Source organism: Esox lucius, chromosome 11 (genome assembly GCF_011004845.1).
Source record: "Esox lucius isolate fEsoLuc1 chromosome 11, fEsoLuc1.pri, whole genome shotgun sequence".
Taxonomy (NCBI): Eukaryota; Metazoa; Chordata; class Actinopteri; order Esociformes; family Esocidae; genus Esox; species Esox lucius.
In genome coordinates this window covers 250,297-269,075 of record NC_047579.1, presented here as the reverse complement: position 1 = coordinate 269,075, position 18,779 = coordinate 250,297, and the positions used below count along the sequence as shown (strand labels likewise).

The 18,779-nt window shown below is 40.2% G+C and overlaps 1 protein-coding gene across 2 annotated transcripts in view; it reads left to right on the top strand.

Annotated features, from left to right (window-relative positions):
- LOC105008984 (tryptase) overlaps positions 1–18,779 on the top strand; it is a 41,471-nt gene that overhangs the window by 18,971 nt on the left and 3,721 nt on the right. For both annotated transcript variants that reach the window (XM_034295016.1, XM_034295017.1), the window contains 2 exons: positions 7,209–7,477; positions 15,664–15,812. In XM_034295016.1, the coding sequence (XP_034150907.1) occupies positions 7,209–7,477; positions 15,664–15,812 (418 nt within the window). The remainder of the gene's footprint in view (positions 1–7,208; positions 7,478–15,663; positions 15,813–18,779) is intronic.

Here is an 18,779-nt window from a genome sequence, read left to right as displayed (position 1 = left end):
TTAAAACATGGTGGAGGCAGTGTGATGGCATGGTCATGCATGGCTTCCAGTGAAAGAAGACTGAATCAGCTGGATTAATTCTGAAGTGTATAGGAATATATTGTCTTGTTTGTTTGCAATTTCTATATGTTTTCATATGATATTTTTGAAGTTTGCACTTCAATAGCATCTCGGTTCTTTCATTTCAAAATTGTGTCAGTGTCCAAATATTATATTATAATAATATATTTCTGGGCCTAAATGTATATACTAACAATAACCTATATTCTATCCCTAACCTTAACCCTTATCCTAAACCTTATTCTAACCCTAACCTTAACCTTAGCAAGCAGTTGATTATCAACTGGTAGTTTGTTGAAAGTTTGTTGATAATTTTACTATCTATGGAACATCTACAGATGTAAATGGGGACTCAAAATAGTGTAACCAAAAACAGAATATCTTGCTCAGTCATTGGTTACACTTTATTTTGAGAGTCCCAATTTCCATCTTTAGACTATATAGATAGCTAAGATGGAGTCTCAATCTTGTGGTCTTCGTCTCCAGAGTTTAGGTCTGGGTCTCCAGGGTCACGGTTGGTCTGGGTCTCTAGGTTTGTGGTCTGGGTCTCCTCCATAGATATATAATGAGACTGTTTTTTCATATAGGCTAGCTATCTAGCTAGTCCCTTGCGCATCTCTAGTTGGTTCCGTATTCACAATTTTTCTAGAATGCGTTGTTGAACTGCATGTGTGAGGTACTGTGCTTGGTGCCAGAGATATCAACAGTTGCAATCCTTGACGTCTGCAGGTAAATCATAGCTAGCTAGATAATGGGCACCTCATTATCTTAAGTGGTTGTGAATCGTTCAGTTATTTATATTCAGCTCCGAAAGAAATTAAGAGACTACCGCACATTTTTCTTTCCTTTCCAAAAAAGTTGAAAAGGAAAGTTTTGAGTGAGGAACAGAAGCGTTCAATTTGCAGTGGTCTCCTAATTGTAACTCTTCTGTTCCTCACTCAAAACCTTCCTTTTTGACTTTTCAGGAAAGGAAAGAAAAAGGTACAGTTGTCTCTTAATTTTTTCCAGAGCTATATATTACCAAATTAAAGTCTTGGTTAGCCTGCTAGCTAATTTGGCTAATGTTAACAGGCTGATGGAAACAGTGTCATCATGGCCAGAACATTGACAAGAAAATGCTGTTTCCAATTTTGACAAGTACAGCCACTGATAGCAATATTATGGGTATCTAGATCAAGCCTGACTGAATAAAGTTAACGTTAACCATCAAGTTAATTAGCTAACTAGCCTGTTAGGTAACATGTTAGCTAGCTAGCTAAGCACAGCAGTGTAAAATAAGATGTATCTTGCTTCTTGTTCAGTCCAGCAAATGATGTGTGCATCTCATTTAGTTTTCTGTCTGCTTAGTGTTTGCACACTATGGCAAGGGAATACAAGGAGCCTGCTATCATAGCATTTGAGAACTTTGAGAATGATGCTCCGATGGAAAGCAAGTCTTGCAAAACCAGTGTGACTGAAACGTGAGGAACAACCGTTTTCTTTTGCAAGGTAATCATATGTAACGTTAGCGATCTAGCCATAGTTGGAGTCTTGATCTTGTGATCTTGAGACCACATAAATGTGATCTTGGTCTGGGTCTCCAGTGTGGTGTACTTGACTCCATCTCCGATAGTAATACTATCAACATACTTTCAACAAACTAACAGTCTTCGTTAAGGATGTTCCTCTGTAATCCCTCCATTTTAAAAGTCACTGAGTTCTCTTGTCTCTTGCCTAACGCTTTAATATGTGCACTGATACAAATGTTAGGAAGTACATTCTCAAAAAATACATGAATATTGTAAAAGACATTTGTCATCTTACTATGACGTCTGCAAAAGTAAAGCCAGAAATTTGTTTTTTTTAAAAGCCCTGACCCAGCGAGGCACGGACTCCACTAGACCTCTGAAGGTGTGCTGTGGTATGTGGCACCTAGACGTTAGCAGATCCTTTAAGTCCTGTAAGTTGCAAGGTGGGGCCTCCATGGATCAGACTTGTTTGTCCAGCCCATCCCACAGATGCTTGATTAGATTGAGCTCTGGGGAATTTGGAGGCCATGTCAACACCTTGAACTCGTTGGTGTGTTCCTTAAACCATTCTTCAAGCATTTTTGCTTTATGGCAGGATGCATTATCCTGCTGAAAGAGGCCAATGCCATCAGGGAATACCGTTGCCATGAAAAGGTGCACATGGTCTGCAACAATGCTTAGGTATGTGTCACAGTAACATCCACATGGCTGGACCCAAGGTTTCCCAGCAGAACATTGCCCAAAGCATCACATTGCCTCCTTCCTATTGTGCATCCTGGGACCATGTGTTCTACAGGTAAGCGATGCACCTGGCCATATACGTGATGTAAAAGGAAACGTGATTCATCAGACCAGGCCACCTTCTTACATTGCTTTGTGGTCCAGTTCTGATGCTCATGTGCCCATTGTAGGCACTTTCTACAGTGGACAGGTGTCTGCCTGGGCACCCTGACTGGTCTGCGGCGACACAGACCCATACTCAACAAACTGCGACGCACTGTGTTTTCTGACACCTTTCTATCGGTACCAGCATTAACTTTTTCAGCAAGTTGGTGTCACGGTCGGGGTAGGAGAAGGACACAGGCGCAGAGTATAGGTAAGGTAGATAATCCATCTTTTAAGGAAAAGCAAAAACTCAAACAAAACAAAGGCAGCAACCAGTGCCGTGGGTAATCTTCAGCAGTACAAAACCAAAATAAACCACACACCCTGGCTCAAACAGGGAACTTAAATAGGGTCCCCAATTGGAGGCAACGACCGACACCTGCCTCCAATTGGGGAGACCAAAAGGATTGGAGGTGGTTAGATGCCACCTCCTGTCCTGTCCTGGCTATGCCCCAAGCCCAGCGCAGAGATGGCTAGGGGCACAGCCAGGACGTGACAGTTGGGCTTCAGTAGCTCATCTGTTTGCTCGGACTACACGGGTCAGCCTTCGCTCCCCACGTGCATCAGTGAGCCGTGTACGCCCATGACAGGGAACACCCCTCAAGGGCTGCAGTTTTGGAGATGTTCTGACCCAGTTGTCTAGCCATTACAATTTGGCCCTTGTCAAAGTCGCTTGTACCCTTACGCTTGCCCATTTTTCCTTAATCTAACACACAGGTGTCAAACCGGTTCCACAGAGGGCCGAGTGTCTGCAGGTTTTTGGTTTTTCCTATAAATTGGTTCCTAGTTCATACCTACACAACCAGGTGAGGGTAGAAACTAACCAATCAGTGACTTAATTAACCAATCAAGTACAAGGTGAGAGTGAAAACCTGCAGACACTCTGCCCTCCGTGGAACCGGTTTGACACCTCTGCTCTAACACATCAACTTTGAGGACAGAATGTTCACTTGCTGCATAATATATCCCACCCACTGACAAGGTGCCATGATAATGAGACTATTGGTTTTATTCACTTCACCTGCCAGTGGTCATAATATTATGGCTGGTGTACTTTTCATATCTTGTTTTAATATACACTCACCTAAAGGATTATTAGGAACACCATACTAATACTGTGTTTGACCCCCTTTCGCCTTCAGAACTGCCTTAATTCTACGTGGCATTGATTCAACAAGCATTCTTTAGAAATGTTGACCCATATTGATAGGATAGCATCTTGCAGTTGATGGAGATTTGTGGGATGCACATCCAGGGCACGAAGCTCCTGTTCCACCACATCCCAAAGATGCTCAATTGGGTTGAGATCTGGTGACTGCGGGGGCCATTTCAGTACAGTGAACTCATTGTCATGTTCAAGAAACCAATTTGAAATGATTCAAGCTTTGTGACATGGTGCATTATCCTGCTGGAAGTAGCCATCAGAGGATGGGTACATGGTGGCCATAAAGGGATGGACATGGTCAGAAACAATGCTCAGGTAGGCCGTGGCATTTAAACGATGCCCAATTGGCACTAAGGGGCCTATGAAAACATCCCCCACACCATTACACCACTACCACCAGCCTGCACAGTGGTAACAAGGCATGATGGATCCATGTTCTCATTCTGTTTACGCCAAATTCTGACTCTACCATCGGAATGTCTCAACAGAAATCGAGACTCATCAGATTAGGCAACATCCTTCCAGTCTTCAACTGTCAAATTTTGCAAATTGGCAAATTGTAGCCTCTTTTTCCTATTTGTAGTGGAGATGAGTGGTACCCGGTGGGGTCTTCTGCTGTTGTAGCCCATCCGCCTCAAGGTTGTGCGTGTTGTGGCTTCACAAATGCTTTGCTGCATACCTCGGTTGTAACGAGTGGTTATTTCAGTCAAAGTTGCTCATCTATCAGCTAGAATCAGTCGGCCCATTCACCTCTGACCTCTAGCATCAACAAGGCATTTTCGCCCACAGGACTGCCACATACTGGATGTTTTTCCCTTTTCACACCATTCTTTGTAAACCCTAGAAATGGTTGCGCGTGAAAATCCCAGTAACTGAGCAGATAGTGAAATACTCAGACCGGCCCGTCTGGCACCAACAACCATGCCATGTTCAAAATTGCTTAAATCACCTTTCTTTCCCATTCTGACATTCAGTTTGGAGTTCAGGAGATTGTCTTGACCAGGACTACACCCCTAAATGCATTGGAGCAATTGCCATGTGATTGGTTGATTAGATAATTGCATTAATGAGAAATTGAACAGGTGTTCCTAATAATCCTTTAGGTGAGTGTAGTTACGTTGTAGTGATTTTTCGGGAAAAAGTCCTCAGTTTTCCCTGCACCTGTGTCCAGCCGCCTATATTCAACATTATCAACTACAACTACGTTATCATATCATAAAAGGGCTGTGCTTTGTTCGTATGACATTCATACAATTCATCATCCATAAATAGAATTAGTAGTTGCATAATTTAAACTACAATTACATATATTGCCAGATCCCAGACTGTAGAGTGTGTAAAATTGCAGATAAATCCGTCAGGCTAGAAATACAGCTCTGGGAAAAATTAAGAGACCCCTGCAAAATTATCAGTTTCTCTGGTTTTACTTTATATAGGTATGTGTCTGAGTAAAATGAACAGTTGAATAACAATTGGTCAAAATAAAAAACAAAAAATTGACATTGTTTTCAGACCTAAAATAATGCAAAGAAAACAAATACATATTCATTTTTCAACAACAAAACACTAATGTTTTAATTTAGGAAGAGTTCAGAAATCTATATTTGGTGGAATAACCCTGATTTTTAATCACAGCTTTCATGTGTCTTGGCATGCTCTCCACTAGTCTGTCACATTGCTGTTGGGTGACTTTATGCTACTCCTGGCACAAAAATATAAGTAGCTTTTTTTTTGTTTGATGGCTCTATTTTACTATTGATCAAATTCCAGAGGATTTCAATGGGGTTCATGTCTGGAGATTGGGCTGGGATTGACAGGGTCTTGATCTGGTGGTCCTCCATCCACATCTTGATTGACCTGGCTGTGTGGCATGGAGCATTGTCCTGCTGGAAAAACCAATTCTCAGAGTTGGGGAACATTGTCAGAGCAGGTGTTCTTTCAGGAAAACCTTGTACTTTCATGCGTCGGTCACAAAGTAAAATCTGCCCGATTCCAGCCTTGCATCCCCAGATCATCACAGATCCTTCACCAAATTTCACGGTGGGTGCGAGACACTGTGGCTTGTAGGCCTCTCCAGATCTCCGTCAAACCATAAGACAACTAGGTGAAAATTTGACCTTACTCCATTCCTCTATGGTCCAATCCTTATGGTCTTTTGCAAACTTCAGCCTGGCTTCTCATTGAGGGCTTTTTTCTAGCCCTCTAACTTTAGCCCTGCCCCTAGGAGCCCGTTTCACACCGTCCTCGCCGTGCACTTCACCCCAGCGACTTTTTGCCATTCTTTTTGTAGGTCTCTTGATGTCATTGCATGGTTGTTGAGTGACATTCAAATGAGTTGACGGTCGTTTTTGCCCTCTGCCAGTCTGTAGCTTTGTTGTCCCCAGTGTCTGTTGCTTGACCTTGTTGAACCGCTGTCTTTGAAATGTTCAGGATGGAAGCAACCTGACGCTGACTGTATCCCTCTGCCAGTAAAGCCAGAATTGAACCCTTTTCCTCACTCAAAGCTTTTGTCATGCTGAATTGTCTTATTTTTTTTCAAATGACCTTTGATGTACTACTTGCATAGTTTTTGTTATCCAACTGGTCCTATTGCAAGAGGATAGTGATGACCACAGCAGTGGTAATCACCTAATCAGTACCTCATTAAGTAAAATGGGGTGTGCCTGTGTTGGGACTTAACAGACACTGGAATGGAATGGCTGCCATACATATGGAGATGCTGATTTAAGAAAAATGTGTAGTGGTGTCTTTATTTTTTCCAGAGCTTTATATTATTGGTAGGTCATTTCACATAAGCATTTTAAACTGTAGAATGGTACAAGTTTGGGGTACAAGTTTGGGGTCACTTATAAATGTCCTTATTTTCCATGAAAACTAACATGAAATGAGTTTCTATAGGAAATATAGCAAAATGAATAGGACATCTAGTCAGTGACAAGATTAGAAATATTTATTGAGAAATAAACTTTCCGATTACCAGTTCATTGACTGGGTTCATAAGATTTTACAGGGCTGTTTGTCAGCTTTCTTCTACATTTTCAACACTCTGATCATCTTCACCTGCTTCCAGCCCATCCCTTAACTCAAGATTACAATTATTGTTGACAACTAGCCACAAAGCTTTTCTGTATGGCCCGCTGGTGTCAATTACAGTGTTCTCAGCATATAATACTGCAGCCCAATCAGTGAAATCTAACTAAAAGTCCCACCACCATTTGCATTTTCCTTGCAAGATGAAAAGGCAAAGAATTAATAATTTCAACTGTAATTACTTATATCATTATATATGTTTCAAATATATAAATAATTACATATTTATATTAATATATAATTAAAAATGTAATTAACTAAATGCAGTATATTATTAAATATATAAATGTATACATCATTATATTATTTATTGTAGAATATGGAAAATGTCTTGACAATTTGAAAGAAAAATGCCAAAACATGTTTCTCAAAAATCTAATGTAAATGCTAAAATGAAAAATCATTCCTAATTTTTGCCATTTTATTAACTTAATAGCTTAAATTGTGTCAAAATGAAAAGGTATTTTCAATTGATAACAGTAACTTCACTTCATTCTCAGCACCAACACATCTGGTTTGCTTGTCTACCTGGGGCGGCAGTATCAGCAAAGCATTAACCCCAACGAGGTGTCCCAATCGATCGCTCAAATCATCGTCCACCCAAGCTACAACATTGCAACACATGACAACGACATATGTCTCCTGCAGCTCTCATCATCTGTAGCCTTCACTGACTACATCCAGCCAGTCTGCTTGGCGGCTGCAGACAGTACCTTCTTCAATGGAACTGTTAGCTGGGTCACCGGATGGGGAAATATCAACAGTAATGGTAAGATCTCATTGTAACAATGCTTTTTATTTAACAGATAAACTTAGTGCCTTCCGTATTAGGACAAATAAGTCCAACTGCTACTTTTGCTGTACATTCATGGCATATGAAAATACAATATATAGCTTAATATGAGTACAGAATGTAACTTCTTATTTCTGTCTGTTTCAACAATTAGGTTTTACCAAATAAGAATAACACTGCTGTCAGAGTTCCATCCCCCAAATTTGTCAGCATATGTATTGGCACATTTTGCTGACAGGTGTTTCAAACTGATCAGGTGTTTCCTGTTGCTTTAATTGTTTACACATAAATAAGCTGTGAACGTATAGGCTGAATCTCAAGTCGCATACTACGAACTGCAAGTAAGTCCTTCAGGGGTGATGGTGAAGTACATACTGTTTAGTATATACAGTTTGGGACATACAACCTCATCATAAAATTGCGTCTCAACATTATATTATTTTGTTGCACAATAACCGGCATTAGCATCACGCCAACTTTGAATATTTAGAGTTGAAGTTGAAGTTTACATACACCTTAGCCAAATAAATGTAAACTCAATTGTTCACAATTCCTGGGATTTAATCCTAGTAAAAAGTCCCGGTTTTAGGTCAGTTAAGACTACCACTTTATTTTAAGAATGTGAAATGTCAGCAAAATAGTAAAGAGAATGATTTATTTCAGTTTTTATTTCTTTCATCACATTCCCAGTGGGTCAGAAGTTTACATACATTCAATTAGTATTTTACTGAGCCCCTGAGGTGACTGGGGGGTGAAAATACTGTAAAACGCTTATGTGTTTCATAACTCGCATGTGCGCTTTACTAAAGTGCATGCCCCCACTTGCCAAACTAACTGTAGTTCTGTGCGCCTAAAGGCATTTCAGTGCTCAGTTAGCACCTACAATATCCTACTTGTGCATTACATATTACAAGTTAAGAATGTGTAGTCATCTAGCTATTATTTTACAATTGTGAACTGTTTTACTCATTGAAAGTACTGAAAGTATTACAATGGATGACTACTACAGCACGCGTGTGACTGACTTAAAGCGTGCATACGACTTACTTAAAACACCCGATCAACATAGTAAAGCGCATGTGCAACTTAATAAAGCGCACATGCAAGTTTGAAAATGCACACATGCTTTACAATTTTATTTCCCTCCTTGTTAACTCTGGGGCTCCGTAGTATTTGGTAACGGTGCCTTTACATTATTTAACGTGTCAAACGTTTCAGGAAGCCTTCCACAAGATTCTCTCAATAATTTTGGGGAATTTTGGACCATTCCTCCTGACAGAACAGACAGAACAGGTGTAACTCAATTAGGTTTGTAGGCCTCTTTACTCACACATGCTTTTTCAGTTCTTTCCACAAATATGATTGAGGTCAGGGCTTTGTGATAACTATTTCAATACCTTGAATTTGTTTTTTCCACAACTTTGGAAGCATGCTTGGGGTCATTGTCCATTTGTAAAACCCATTTGCGAACCAAGCTTTAACAACCTGCCTGATGTGTTGAGATGTTGCTTCAATATATCCACAATTTTCAGTCCTCATTATGCCATCTATTTTGTGAAGTGCACCAGTCCCTCCTGCAGCAAAGCACCCCCACAACATGATGCTGCCACCCCCGTGCTTCACGGTTGGGATGTTTTTTTTCCGGCTTGCAAGCCTATTCTCCATGTGCAATTGCAAACCGTAGTCTGGCTTTTTTATGGTAGTATTGGAGCAGTGGCTTCTTCTGTGTTGAGCGGCCTTTCAGGCTCTGTTGATATAAGACTTGTTTTACAGTGGATGTACAGTGAAGAGAACAAGTATTTGATACACTGCTGATTTTGCAGGTTTTCCCAAAGCCTGTAAAGCCTGTCATTTTTATCATAGGTACTATTCAACTGTGAGTGACGGAATCTAAAACAAAAATCCAGAAAATCACATTGTATGATTTTTAAGTAATTAATTTGCATTTTATTGCATGACATAAGTATTTGATACATCAGAAAAGCAGAACTTAATATTTGGCACAGAAACCTTTGTTTGCAATTACAGACATCATACATTTCCTGTAGTTCTTGACCAGGTTTGCACACACTGCAGCAGGGATTTTGGCCCACTCCTCCATACAGACCTTCTACAGATCCTTCAGGTTTCGGGGCTGTCGCTGGGCAATACGGACTTTCAGCTCCCTCCAAAGATTTTCTCTTGGGTTCAGGTTTGGAGACTGGCTAGGCCACTCCAGGACCTTGAGATGCTTCTTACAGAGCCACTCCTTAGTGGCCCTGGCTGTGTGTTTCGGGTCTTTGTCATGCAGGAAGACCCAGCCACGACCCATCTTCAATGCTCTTACTGAGGGAAGGAGGTTGTTGGCCAAGATCTCGCGATACATGGCCCCATCCATCCTCCCCTCAATACGGTGCAGTCGTCCTGTCTTCTTTGCAGAAAAGCATCCCCAAAGAATGATGTTTCCATCTCCATGCTTCACGGTTGGGATGGTGTTCTTTGGGTTGTACTCATCCTTCTTCTTCCTCCAAACAAGGCGAATGAAGTTTAGACCAAAAAGCTCTATTTTTGGCTCATCAGACCACATGACCTTATCCCATTCCTCCTCTGGTTCAACCAGATGGTCATTGGCAAACTTCAGACAGGCCTGGACATGCGCTGGCTTGAGCAGGGGGAACTTGCGTGCGCTGCAGGATTTTTATCCATGAGGGTGTAGTGTGTTACTAATGGTTTTCTTTGAGACTGTGGTCCCAGCTCTCTTCAGGTCATTGACCAGGTCCTGCCATGTAGTTCTGGGCTGATCCCTCACCTTCCTCATGATCATTTATGCCCCACGAGGTGAGAGCTTGCATGGAGCCCCAGACCGAGGGAGATTGACGTCATCTTGATCTTCTGCCATTTTCTAATAATTGCGCCAACAGTTGTTGCCTTCTCACCAAGCTGCTTGCCTATTGTCCTGTAGCCCATCCCAGCCTTGTGCAGGTCTACAATTTTATCACTGATGTCCTTACACAGCGCTCGGGTCTTGGCCATTGTGGAGAGGTTGGAGTCTGTTTGATTGAATGTGTGGACAGGTGTCTTTTATACAGGTAACGAGTTCAGACAGGTGCAGTTAATACAGGTAATGAGTGGAGAACAGGAGGGCTTCTTAAAGAAAAACTAACATGTCTGTGAGAGCCGGAATTTTTACTGGTTGGTAGGTGATCAAATACTTATGTCATGCAATAAAATGCAAATTAATTATTTAAAAATCATACAATGTGATTTTCTGGATTTTTCTTAGATTCCGTCTCTCACTGTTGATGTGTACCTATGATATAAATTACAGACCTCTACACACTTTGTAAGTTGGAATACCTGCAAAATCGGCAGTGTATCAAATACTTGTTCTCCCCACTGTAGATGCTTTTGTACCTGTTTCCTCCAGCATCTTCACAAGGGCCTTTGCTGTTGTTTTGGGATTGATTTGCACGTTTCACACCAAAGTACGTTCATCTCTAGGAGACATCTAAACTATTGTTTGTACAGATGAACGTGGTACATTCAGGCGTTTTGAAATTGATCCCAAGGATGACCTCACACACTTGTGAAGGTCTACAATGTTTTGGCTGATTTCTTTGATTTTTCCATTATGTCAAGCAAAGACACACTGAGTACACCTCCAATCACTGGCGTAGCTGTCGGGTGCAGGGGGTGCAGCTACACCAGGGCCCGCAGTGGGTTGAGGGCTCGTGCTTGGCCTCTATAATAAATATTAGTTTTACTTTTTATTTTATAGTGTGTGTTTTTATGTGGTTATCACAATAGGACCAACGCTGTGTGGTTAATCTAAGGCAGAATCGGCTTTACATGCATATATACCGCTTCTTATACCATTTGTAAGGACAGCTTGCACTCTGGCATGGCATCACTACGCTACGCCAGTGCCTCCAATTGACTCAAATTATGTCAATTAGTATATCAGAAGCAGCCATGACATAATTTTCTGGAATTTTCCAAGCTGTTTAACAGCAGTCAACAACTTAGTGTCGGTCATCTTCTGACCCACTGGAATTGTGATATAGTGAATTATAAATGAAATAATCTGTCTGTAAACAATTGTTGGAAAAATGAATTGTGTCATGCACAAAGCACTAATCGACTTGCCAAAATTATAGTTTGTTAACATGAAATCTGTGTAATAGTTCAAAAATGTGATTTAATGACTTCAACCTAAATGTATGTAAATGTCCAATTTCAACAGCAGCTAGACATCATAAAAATGTTGTATTAAATTGATGAAAGTTTTTTCTGAAAAGACCACAAATAGCATCCATGTAGTGTTTGGCTTTCGCCACTGGCCATTTTAATAGTGTACAAGCCAGTAATACTATTAGCTTACTACTTGGAATAGTCATAAGAATTGAGCCAATGACAGCGAGACTGAAAATGAACTTTACACTACCAAAGCTAACCTTGCTTGAATAAAGGTAACTGGCTACAGGTAGCTAGATGCTGTTGACATCTGCACCTAATTGATTGTATCTTAGAGCAAGTAATGTTAACCTGCTAATGTGCTACATTTCATGACACAACAATGATTATTTTTCTTTCATTTGTGAATAACATTGATTGGTAATACATTTTACTATTGTACATGTTTCTTACAATAAAAGAACATTCAAGCCATATTCAGTATCCCAAAACCATAATTGATGAAATCAAGGTAGAACTTGTTAACCTTAGCCTCTTTTCCACAGCTCAAACACGGCCAGTTTCTTGGTGGTCTTTAACAGATCTAGTTTGAACAAAAACAAATCTAGTAAATATAAATTCTGAAAATGTTGTTTCTAGGTTCAACAAGCAAAATCACCAGTTGTGATCTTTATCATAATCTCTCCAACACAGGGTCCTAAATCACTAGCCACCTGTCATTCTCAAGTCTCCCCCACAGCTACCCCAAAACACAAAACTTAATCACTGGAAAATCTCTTTCCAATGCTTAAGTTCATGAAGAATCACACTGTTGAACATAGAGAACCAAAGCACACAAATAAATCAAGAAGAATGGCTTGCATAAAGGGAGACACATTTCCTGCAATAGCTCGGTCAGAACCACGACTTCAAACTTTAAGAAAATCTGTGAACTGATGAAAGGTGATGTGTGCATATGAATTCTCCTTGAATTTGACTGAGCTTTATCTCTTCTGTAAAGATAGTAGAATAACATTGCAAAATCCAGGCATGCAAGGTTGATGGAGTCCTACTTACTGCTGTAATCGAAGCAAAAGGTAGATCCACAAAGTATAATTTGACAGATGTGCAAATTTCTGCAACCAAGACAATGACAGCTTTTTATTAGAGGTTCAAAAAATCTGGTGAAACCATATTGTATTTGTTCTGGGTCATTATTGTCCCTTAGGTGTTTTTAGTCCTTATTGCAAATTCTACTGAGATTACATAGCCCAAAAAGGACAAATTCATTATTGATTCCATTTCATGGTGGCCCTCTAACGATCCTTTATAGTTGCCAAATTTGCAGGCTCACATACATACGTCATGTGACCTGCAATCCTGTATACTGGTACATACAGTGGATATAAAAAGTCTACACACCCCTGTTAAAATGCCAGGTTTTTGTGAGGTAAAAGAATGAGACAAAGATAAATCATGTCAGAACTTTTTCCACTCTTAATGTGACCTATAATGTGAACAATTAAATTGAAAAACAAACTGAAATCTTCAAGGTGGAAAAATGAAAAATAAAACCTTACAATAACCTGGTTGCATAAATGTGCACATCCTCTTATAACTGGGGATGTGGCTGTGTTCTGAATTAACCAATCACATTCAAACTCTTGTTAAATAGAAGTCATTACACACCTGCCATCATTTAAAATGACTCTCATTAATCACAAATAGTTCAGCTGTTCTAGTAGGAATTTCCTGACATTTTCTTAGTTGCATCTCAGAGCAAAAGCAATGGTCCACAGAGAGCTTCCAAAGCATCAGAGGGATGTCATTGTTGAAAGATATCAATCAGGAGAAGGGTACACAATTATTTTAAAAATATTAGATATACCATGGAACACAGTGAAGAAGGTCATTATCAAGTGGAAAATATGGCACAACAGAGACAATACCAAGAACTGGACGTCCCTCCAAAATTGCTGAAAAGATGAGAAGAAAACTGGTCAGAAAACTGCTCCAAAAGGTATGTTTGGCGCAAAAACATCCCTGCACATCACCCAAAGAACACCATACCCACAGTGAAGCGTGGTGGTGGCAGCATCATGCTTTGGGGCTGTTTTTCTTCAGCTGGAACCGGGACCTTTGTCAGGGTGGAGGGAATTATGAACAGTCCAAAATACCAGGCAATTTTGGCACAAAACATTCAGGCGTCCATTAGAAAGATTAAGATGAAGTTCACCTTTCAGCACAAAAATTACCCAAAGCACACATCCAAATCCACAAAATCATGGCTTCACCAGGAGAAGATTAACATTTTGGAAAGGACCAGCTAGAGCCCAGGCATGAATACAATTGAACATCTGTGGGGTGATCTGAGCATGATGCTGCCACCACCACGCTTCACTGTGGGTATGGTGTTCTTTGGGTGATTTGCAGGGTTGTTTTTGCACAGGAGATGTCCTCGCAATCTGACAGATTTGGAGCGCTTTTGCAAAGAAGAGTGGGCAAATATTGCCACATCAAGATGTGCCATGCTAAATGACTCCTACCCAAAAAGACTTGATTGCTGTAATAAAATCAAAATGTGCTTCAACAAAGTATTAGTTTAAGGGTGTGCACACTTATGCAACTAGGTTATTGTGAGCTTTTTATTATTCCCCCTCAAAGATATCATTGGAAAAAGTTCTGACATGATTTATCTTTGTCTCATTCTTTTACATCACAAGAACCTGGCATTTTAACAGGGGTGTGCAGACTTTTTATATCCACTGTAGGTCCATGTCCTCACAAGGAACATGATTGATATTGGGTCCATTAACACTGCCATGATGGATTTTAATTTCTGAAAATCAAAAATTTAAGAAATAATTTCTGAAAATCACTTTAAACACTACTGCTGTAGTGCCAAATCACAAACCTTTATTATATTTAATATCTATTGTACAATGTATTTTATCAATCAATCAATCAATCAAAATGTATTTATAAAGCGCTTTTTACAACAGCAGTTGTCACAAAGTGCTTTACAGAGACACCCGGCCTTAAACCCCAAGGAGCAAACAACAGTAGTGATGAATACATAGCCTGAAACAGTATGTCAAACATGACCACTACTGACCAATAATGGGTGTAATTTGGCACGCACAGTACAGTACCAGTCAATTCTGTGGACGCTGTTAGAAATCGGCGGTTACGTATAGTGGTCAAATAATGTAGAACCCGTATCAAATCGAGGGAGAAGTTCGCTCATGTTTATTGGAAAATTGCAGCACAGATGTCATTCAGGGACTGTTCCATTATCTTCTCACTGTAATGTTAGTTGCCAGCTAGCCTATACATTGAGGGTGTTTCTACCTAGCACAGATCATGTTTCTAGAAGTTAACCCCCCATGCCAGATGGTCACTGTAAACATTCCTGTGGTTATCCAAGCGCAACCTACAGAGAGATAATCTAAACAGAGATGTTTCTTTTGTTCTCATTATCTAAGCACATTCACTTCCAATTAAATGTACATAGTGTAATTGTTAATGCTCAGATTCTATAATGCCTACACATTTTTTTCACAATGTAAAACTATAGTAAAGACATCAAAACTATGAAATAACATGGAATCATGTAGTAACTAAACATTTATATTTTAGATCAAAGTAGCCACCTTTTGCCTTGGTGACAGCTTTGCACACTTGGCATTCTCACAACCGGCTTCATGAGGTAGTGACCTACCTAGCTTTCTCTTAACTTCACCCACCGGAACCCTTAGTCAAGCATCTCACCCATACAGAAAAAATAACAATATAACATATTTATTTTTGATGCATTATCGGATACACTACATGTAAAAATGTATAACCTTTGAAAAATAACTGATTTTTAATACATTTTTAAATGTATTTTCAAAATGTTTCTGGAATTCATGCATTTGTTTGGTAAACAGAATTTGGCCTTATTTCATGTATTTGTACATTGCATCAATGCAATTGGTAAAAGTGTGTCTTTAATGGTCTCTCCTCAGTGCCTCTACCCTCCCCTGGGAACCTACAGGAGGTGGAAGTCCCAGTAGTGGGGAACAGGCAGTGTACCTGTCTCTATGCGGGAGTGGATACAATCACCAACAACATGCTCTGTGCTGGCCTACTAGCTGGAGGAATGGATGCCTGCCAGGTTATAAATTATTGCTATTCTTTGTACTGGGCCATTTTCAGTTTCCAGGGTTTATCTACAGATATGTGTGACATTGGGCTGTGCATTATCGTACTGAAAAATGTGGTGATGGCGGCGGAACAATGGCACAACAATGGGCCTCAGGTTCTCACCTATAGCTTATGACTGTCCATAACATAACCCCACCGCCCTGTTCACAACATTGAAATCAACAAACTGCTTCCTTGCGTCATGCCATAATGCTGTCTTCCATCTGCTTGGTACAATAGAAAAATTATTCATCAATGAAGAGTATTAGAGGATCTGGATTTGGACACAATTTTATAAATATTTCCAAAGAATCAACAAATTAATGTAACCGATACATTTTATAGGTAAAGAGACTATGCAATTGCCTTGCAACTGTCAAAGATAGCAGTTCTCCAGAGATTTTAGATTTTACAAGAGCTTAGATGAATGCAGAGATGAGGAGAACGCAAGAGAGCCCGTTTCCACACCCTATTCAGGTTTAAATCCTCAAACCTACATTTGTGGCGGTTGGATCGTTTTTGGTCCTGTATTCAGATCCTACATAAACATCTGTAAATCAACATTCCAATGACAGCATATGACAAGACACACATGAGTACAACTATATAAATGGCAATACAAAGTAATGAAGAAGAATTTAAATGTTTCTGTTTCTTCAGTATACTTCTCCAGCATGTCAGTGGCTATCGAAAACAAGCATTTGCCCACTTGAGCCAGGTATGAAGCCAAACTGCATTCAGGTCAAGACCCTAGCAGTTATGAAATAGAGACATTTACATTATATACTCTGGCAACAGCTCTGACAGGTTTTTCTTCAGTCAGCAACCCAACTGCATGTATTTTCAAAACTTTTGCTATTTGACAAAACTGCACAGGTAATAATCATACTTTTTAATCTTCATAAATGTGTTACTGTGATGGCAAATTCTAAAGTCAAAACAATTTACAAAAATGGTAGGTAAGACAGAGGAAAACTCAGTTGCATAATAAACAGTTTATTCTTGCAAGGAGAGAGAACACAGGTTACAAAGTAATACAGGACAATCGTCAGTACTTAAAGGGGAAAAAGGGGTGTGGTAAGATGTTGCCCATCTGTCTTATGTCCATACAACACATTCCCTTTGTTCTTTCACATATCCTAGGCTTCACACAAGGCAAATGTTGTCCTCCCCCACCTGGGTAACCTTCTCAACCCTTGAGGAGGTCTTAAAGCATCTGGACGAATTACAGATTTACGATTAACCCTATAATCTGCTGATACCAGTCAAGGATGCCCCCTTAGACAAATACCAGATCCCCCTTTCCCATATTCCTCTGCTTATCTAAATATGGGGACCCAGTCCTTTAATCAGTAAGAATACATCAGTTTAAAAAATGTCCCTGACAGTTACAAATGTGACAGAATTCAGAAACAGGGTCCTATCGCAAAATTCAGATTCAGAGCTTTGTAATGGTACACAATACAATACTCTTTGATAAAGTAATGGGAAAGATATACTGATTTAAACTATCTGCTCTAACTACTTCTGAGAAAAAAGACTTGAAATATTTTCACACTTGCCAGAGAGCTGTTCATTGTTTGTGCCCATTTAGCATAGTTCATAACCTATTAGGCCTTAACCCCCTCCCAGCTATTTAAGTATTCAAAAGGGGACATTCTGGCTTTGTACTAAACTGGTCTGGTTGGCCTCTAATAAACACATACTACCATACCATACCATCATCTTCCGCTTATCCGGGGCCGGGTCGCGGGGGCAGCAGTCTAAGCAGGGATGCCCAGACTTCCCTCTCCCCAGACACTTCCTACTACATAAAACCAAATAAAATCAAAGTTTTTTCAAATGGACTTGATAAATCAGGTATTTCCAGTCCAGTGAAAGTGAAGTTGTTTAGAAGTATGATTCATAATAAAGAGTAGCAGGAATGTAAATGCAGATAGTTTGAGAGTGCAGGGCAGTGATGTGGTTGACAGCTCTATCAACGTGTTCACTGTTGTCCATGTTTGAAAATCCCAGGGTCACAATGATTTACTGACCAAGTAGTTGTGGTATGACAGAAGCCAGTGACTTAACAGACCAATCAGAATTCAGTATGTCCTAGAACATGATTGTATTCTTTCTCTCCTGAGAAGTAGTGATGTGGCCCGTTTCTGAATTCGGTCACAAATTTACAGTGGGGAGAATGAGTATTTGATACACTACCGATTTTGCAGGTTTTCCCAATTACAAAGCATGTAGAAGTCTGTCATTTTTATCATAGGTACTATTCAACTGTGAGTTATGGAATCTAAAACAAAAATCCAGAAAATCACATTGTATGATTTTTAAGTAATTAATTTGCATTTTATTGCATGACATAAGTATTTGATACATCAGAAAAGCAGAACTTAATATTTGCTACAGAAACCTTTGTTTGCAGTCACAGAGACCATACGTTTCCTGTAGTTCTTGACCAGGTTTGCACGCACTGCAGCAGGGATTTTGGCCCACTCCTCCATATAGACATTCTCCAGATCCTTCAGGTTTCGAGGCTGTCGCTGGGCAATACGGACTTTCATTTCCCTCCAAAGATTTTCTCTTGGGTTCAGGTCTGGAGACTGGCTAGGCCACTCCAGGACCTTGAGATGCTTCTTACGGAGCCACTCCTTAGTTGCCCTGGCTTTGTGTTTCGGGTCTTTGTCATGCTGGATGACCCAGCCACGACCCATCTTCAATGCTCTTACTGAGGGAAGGAGGTTGTTGGCCAAGATCTCGCGATTCATGGCCCCATCCATCCTTCCCTCAATACGGTGCAGTTGTCCTGTCCCCTTTGCAGAAAAGCATCCCCAAAGAATGATGTTTCCACCTCCATGCTTCACGGTTGGGATGATGTTCTTGGGGTTGTACATACCATAACCCCACCTCCACCATGGGCCACTCGATCCACACCATGGTGGGT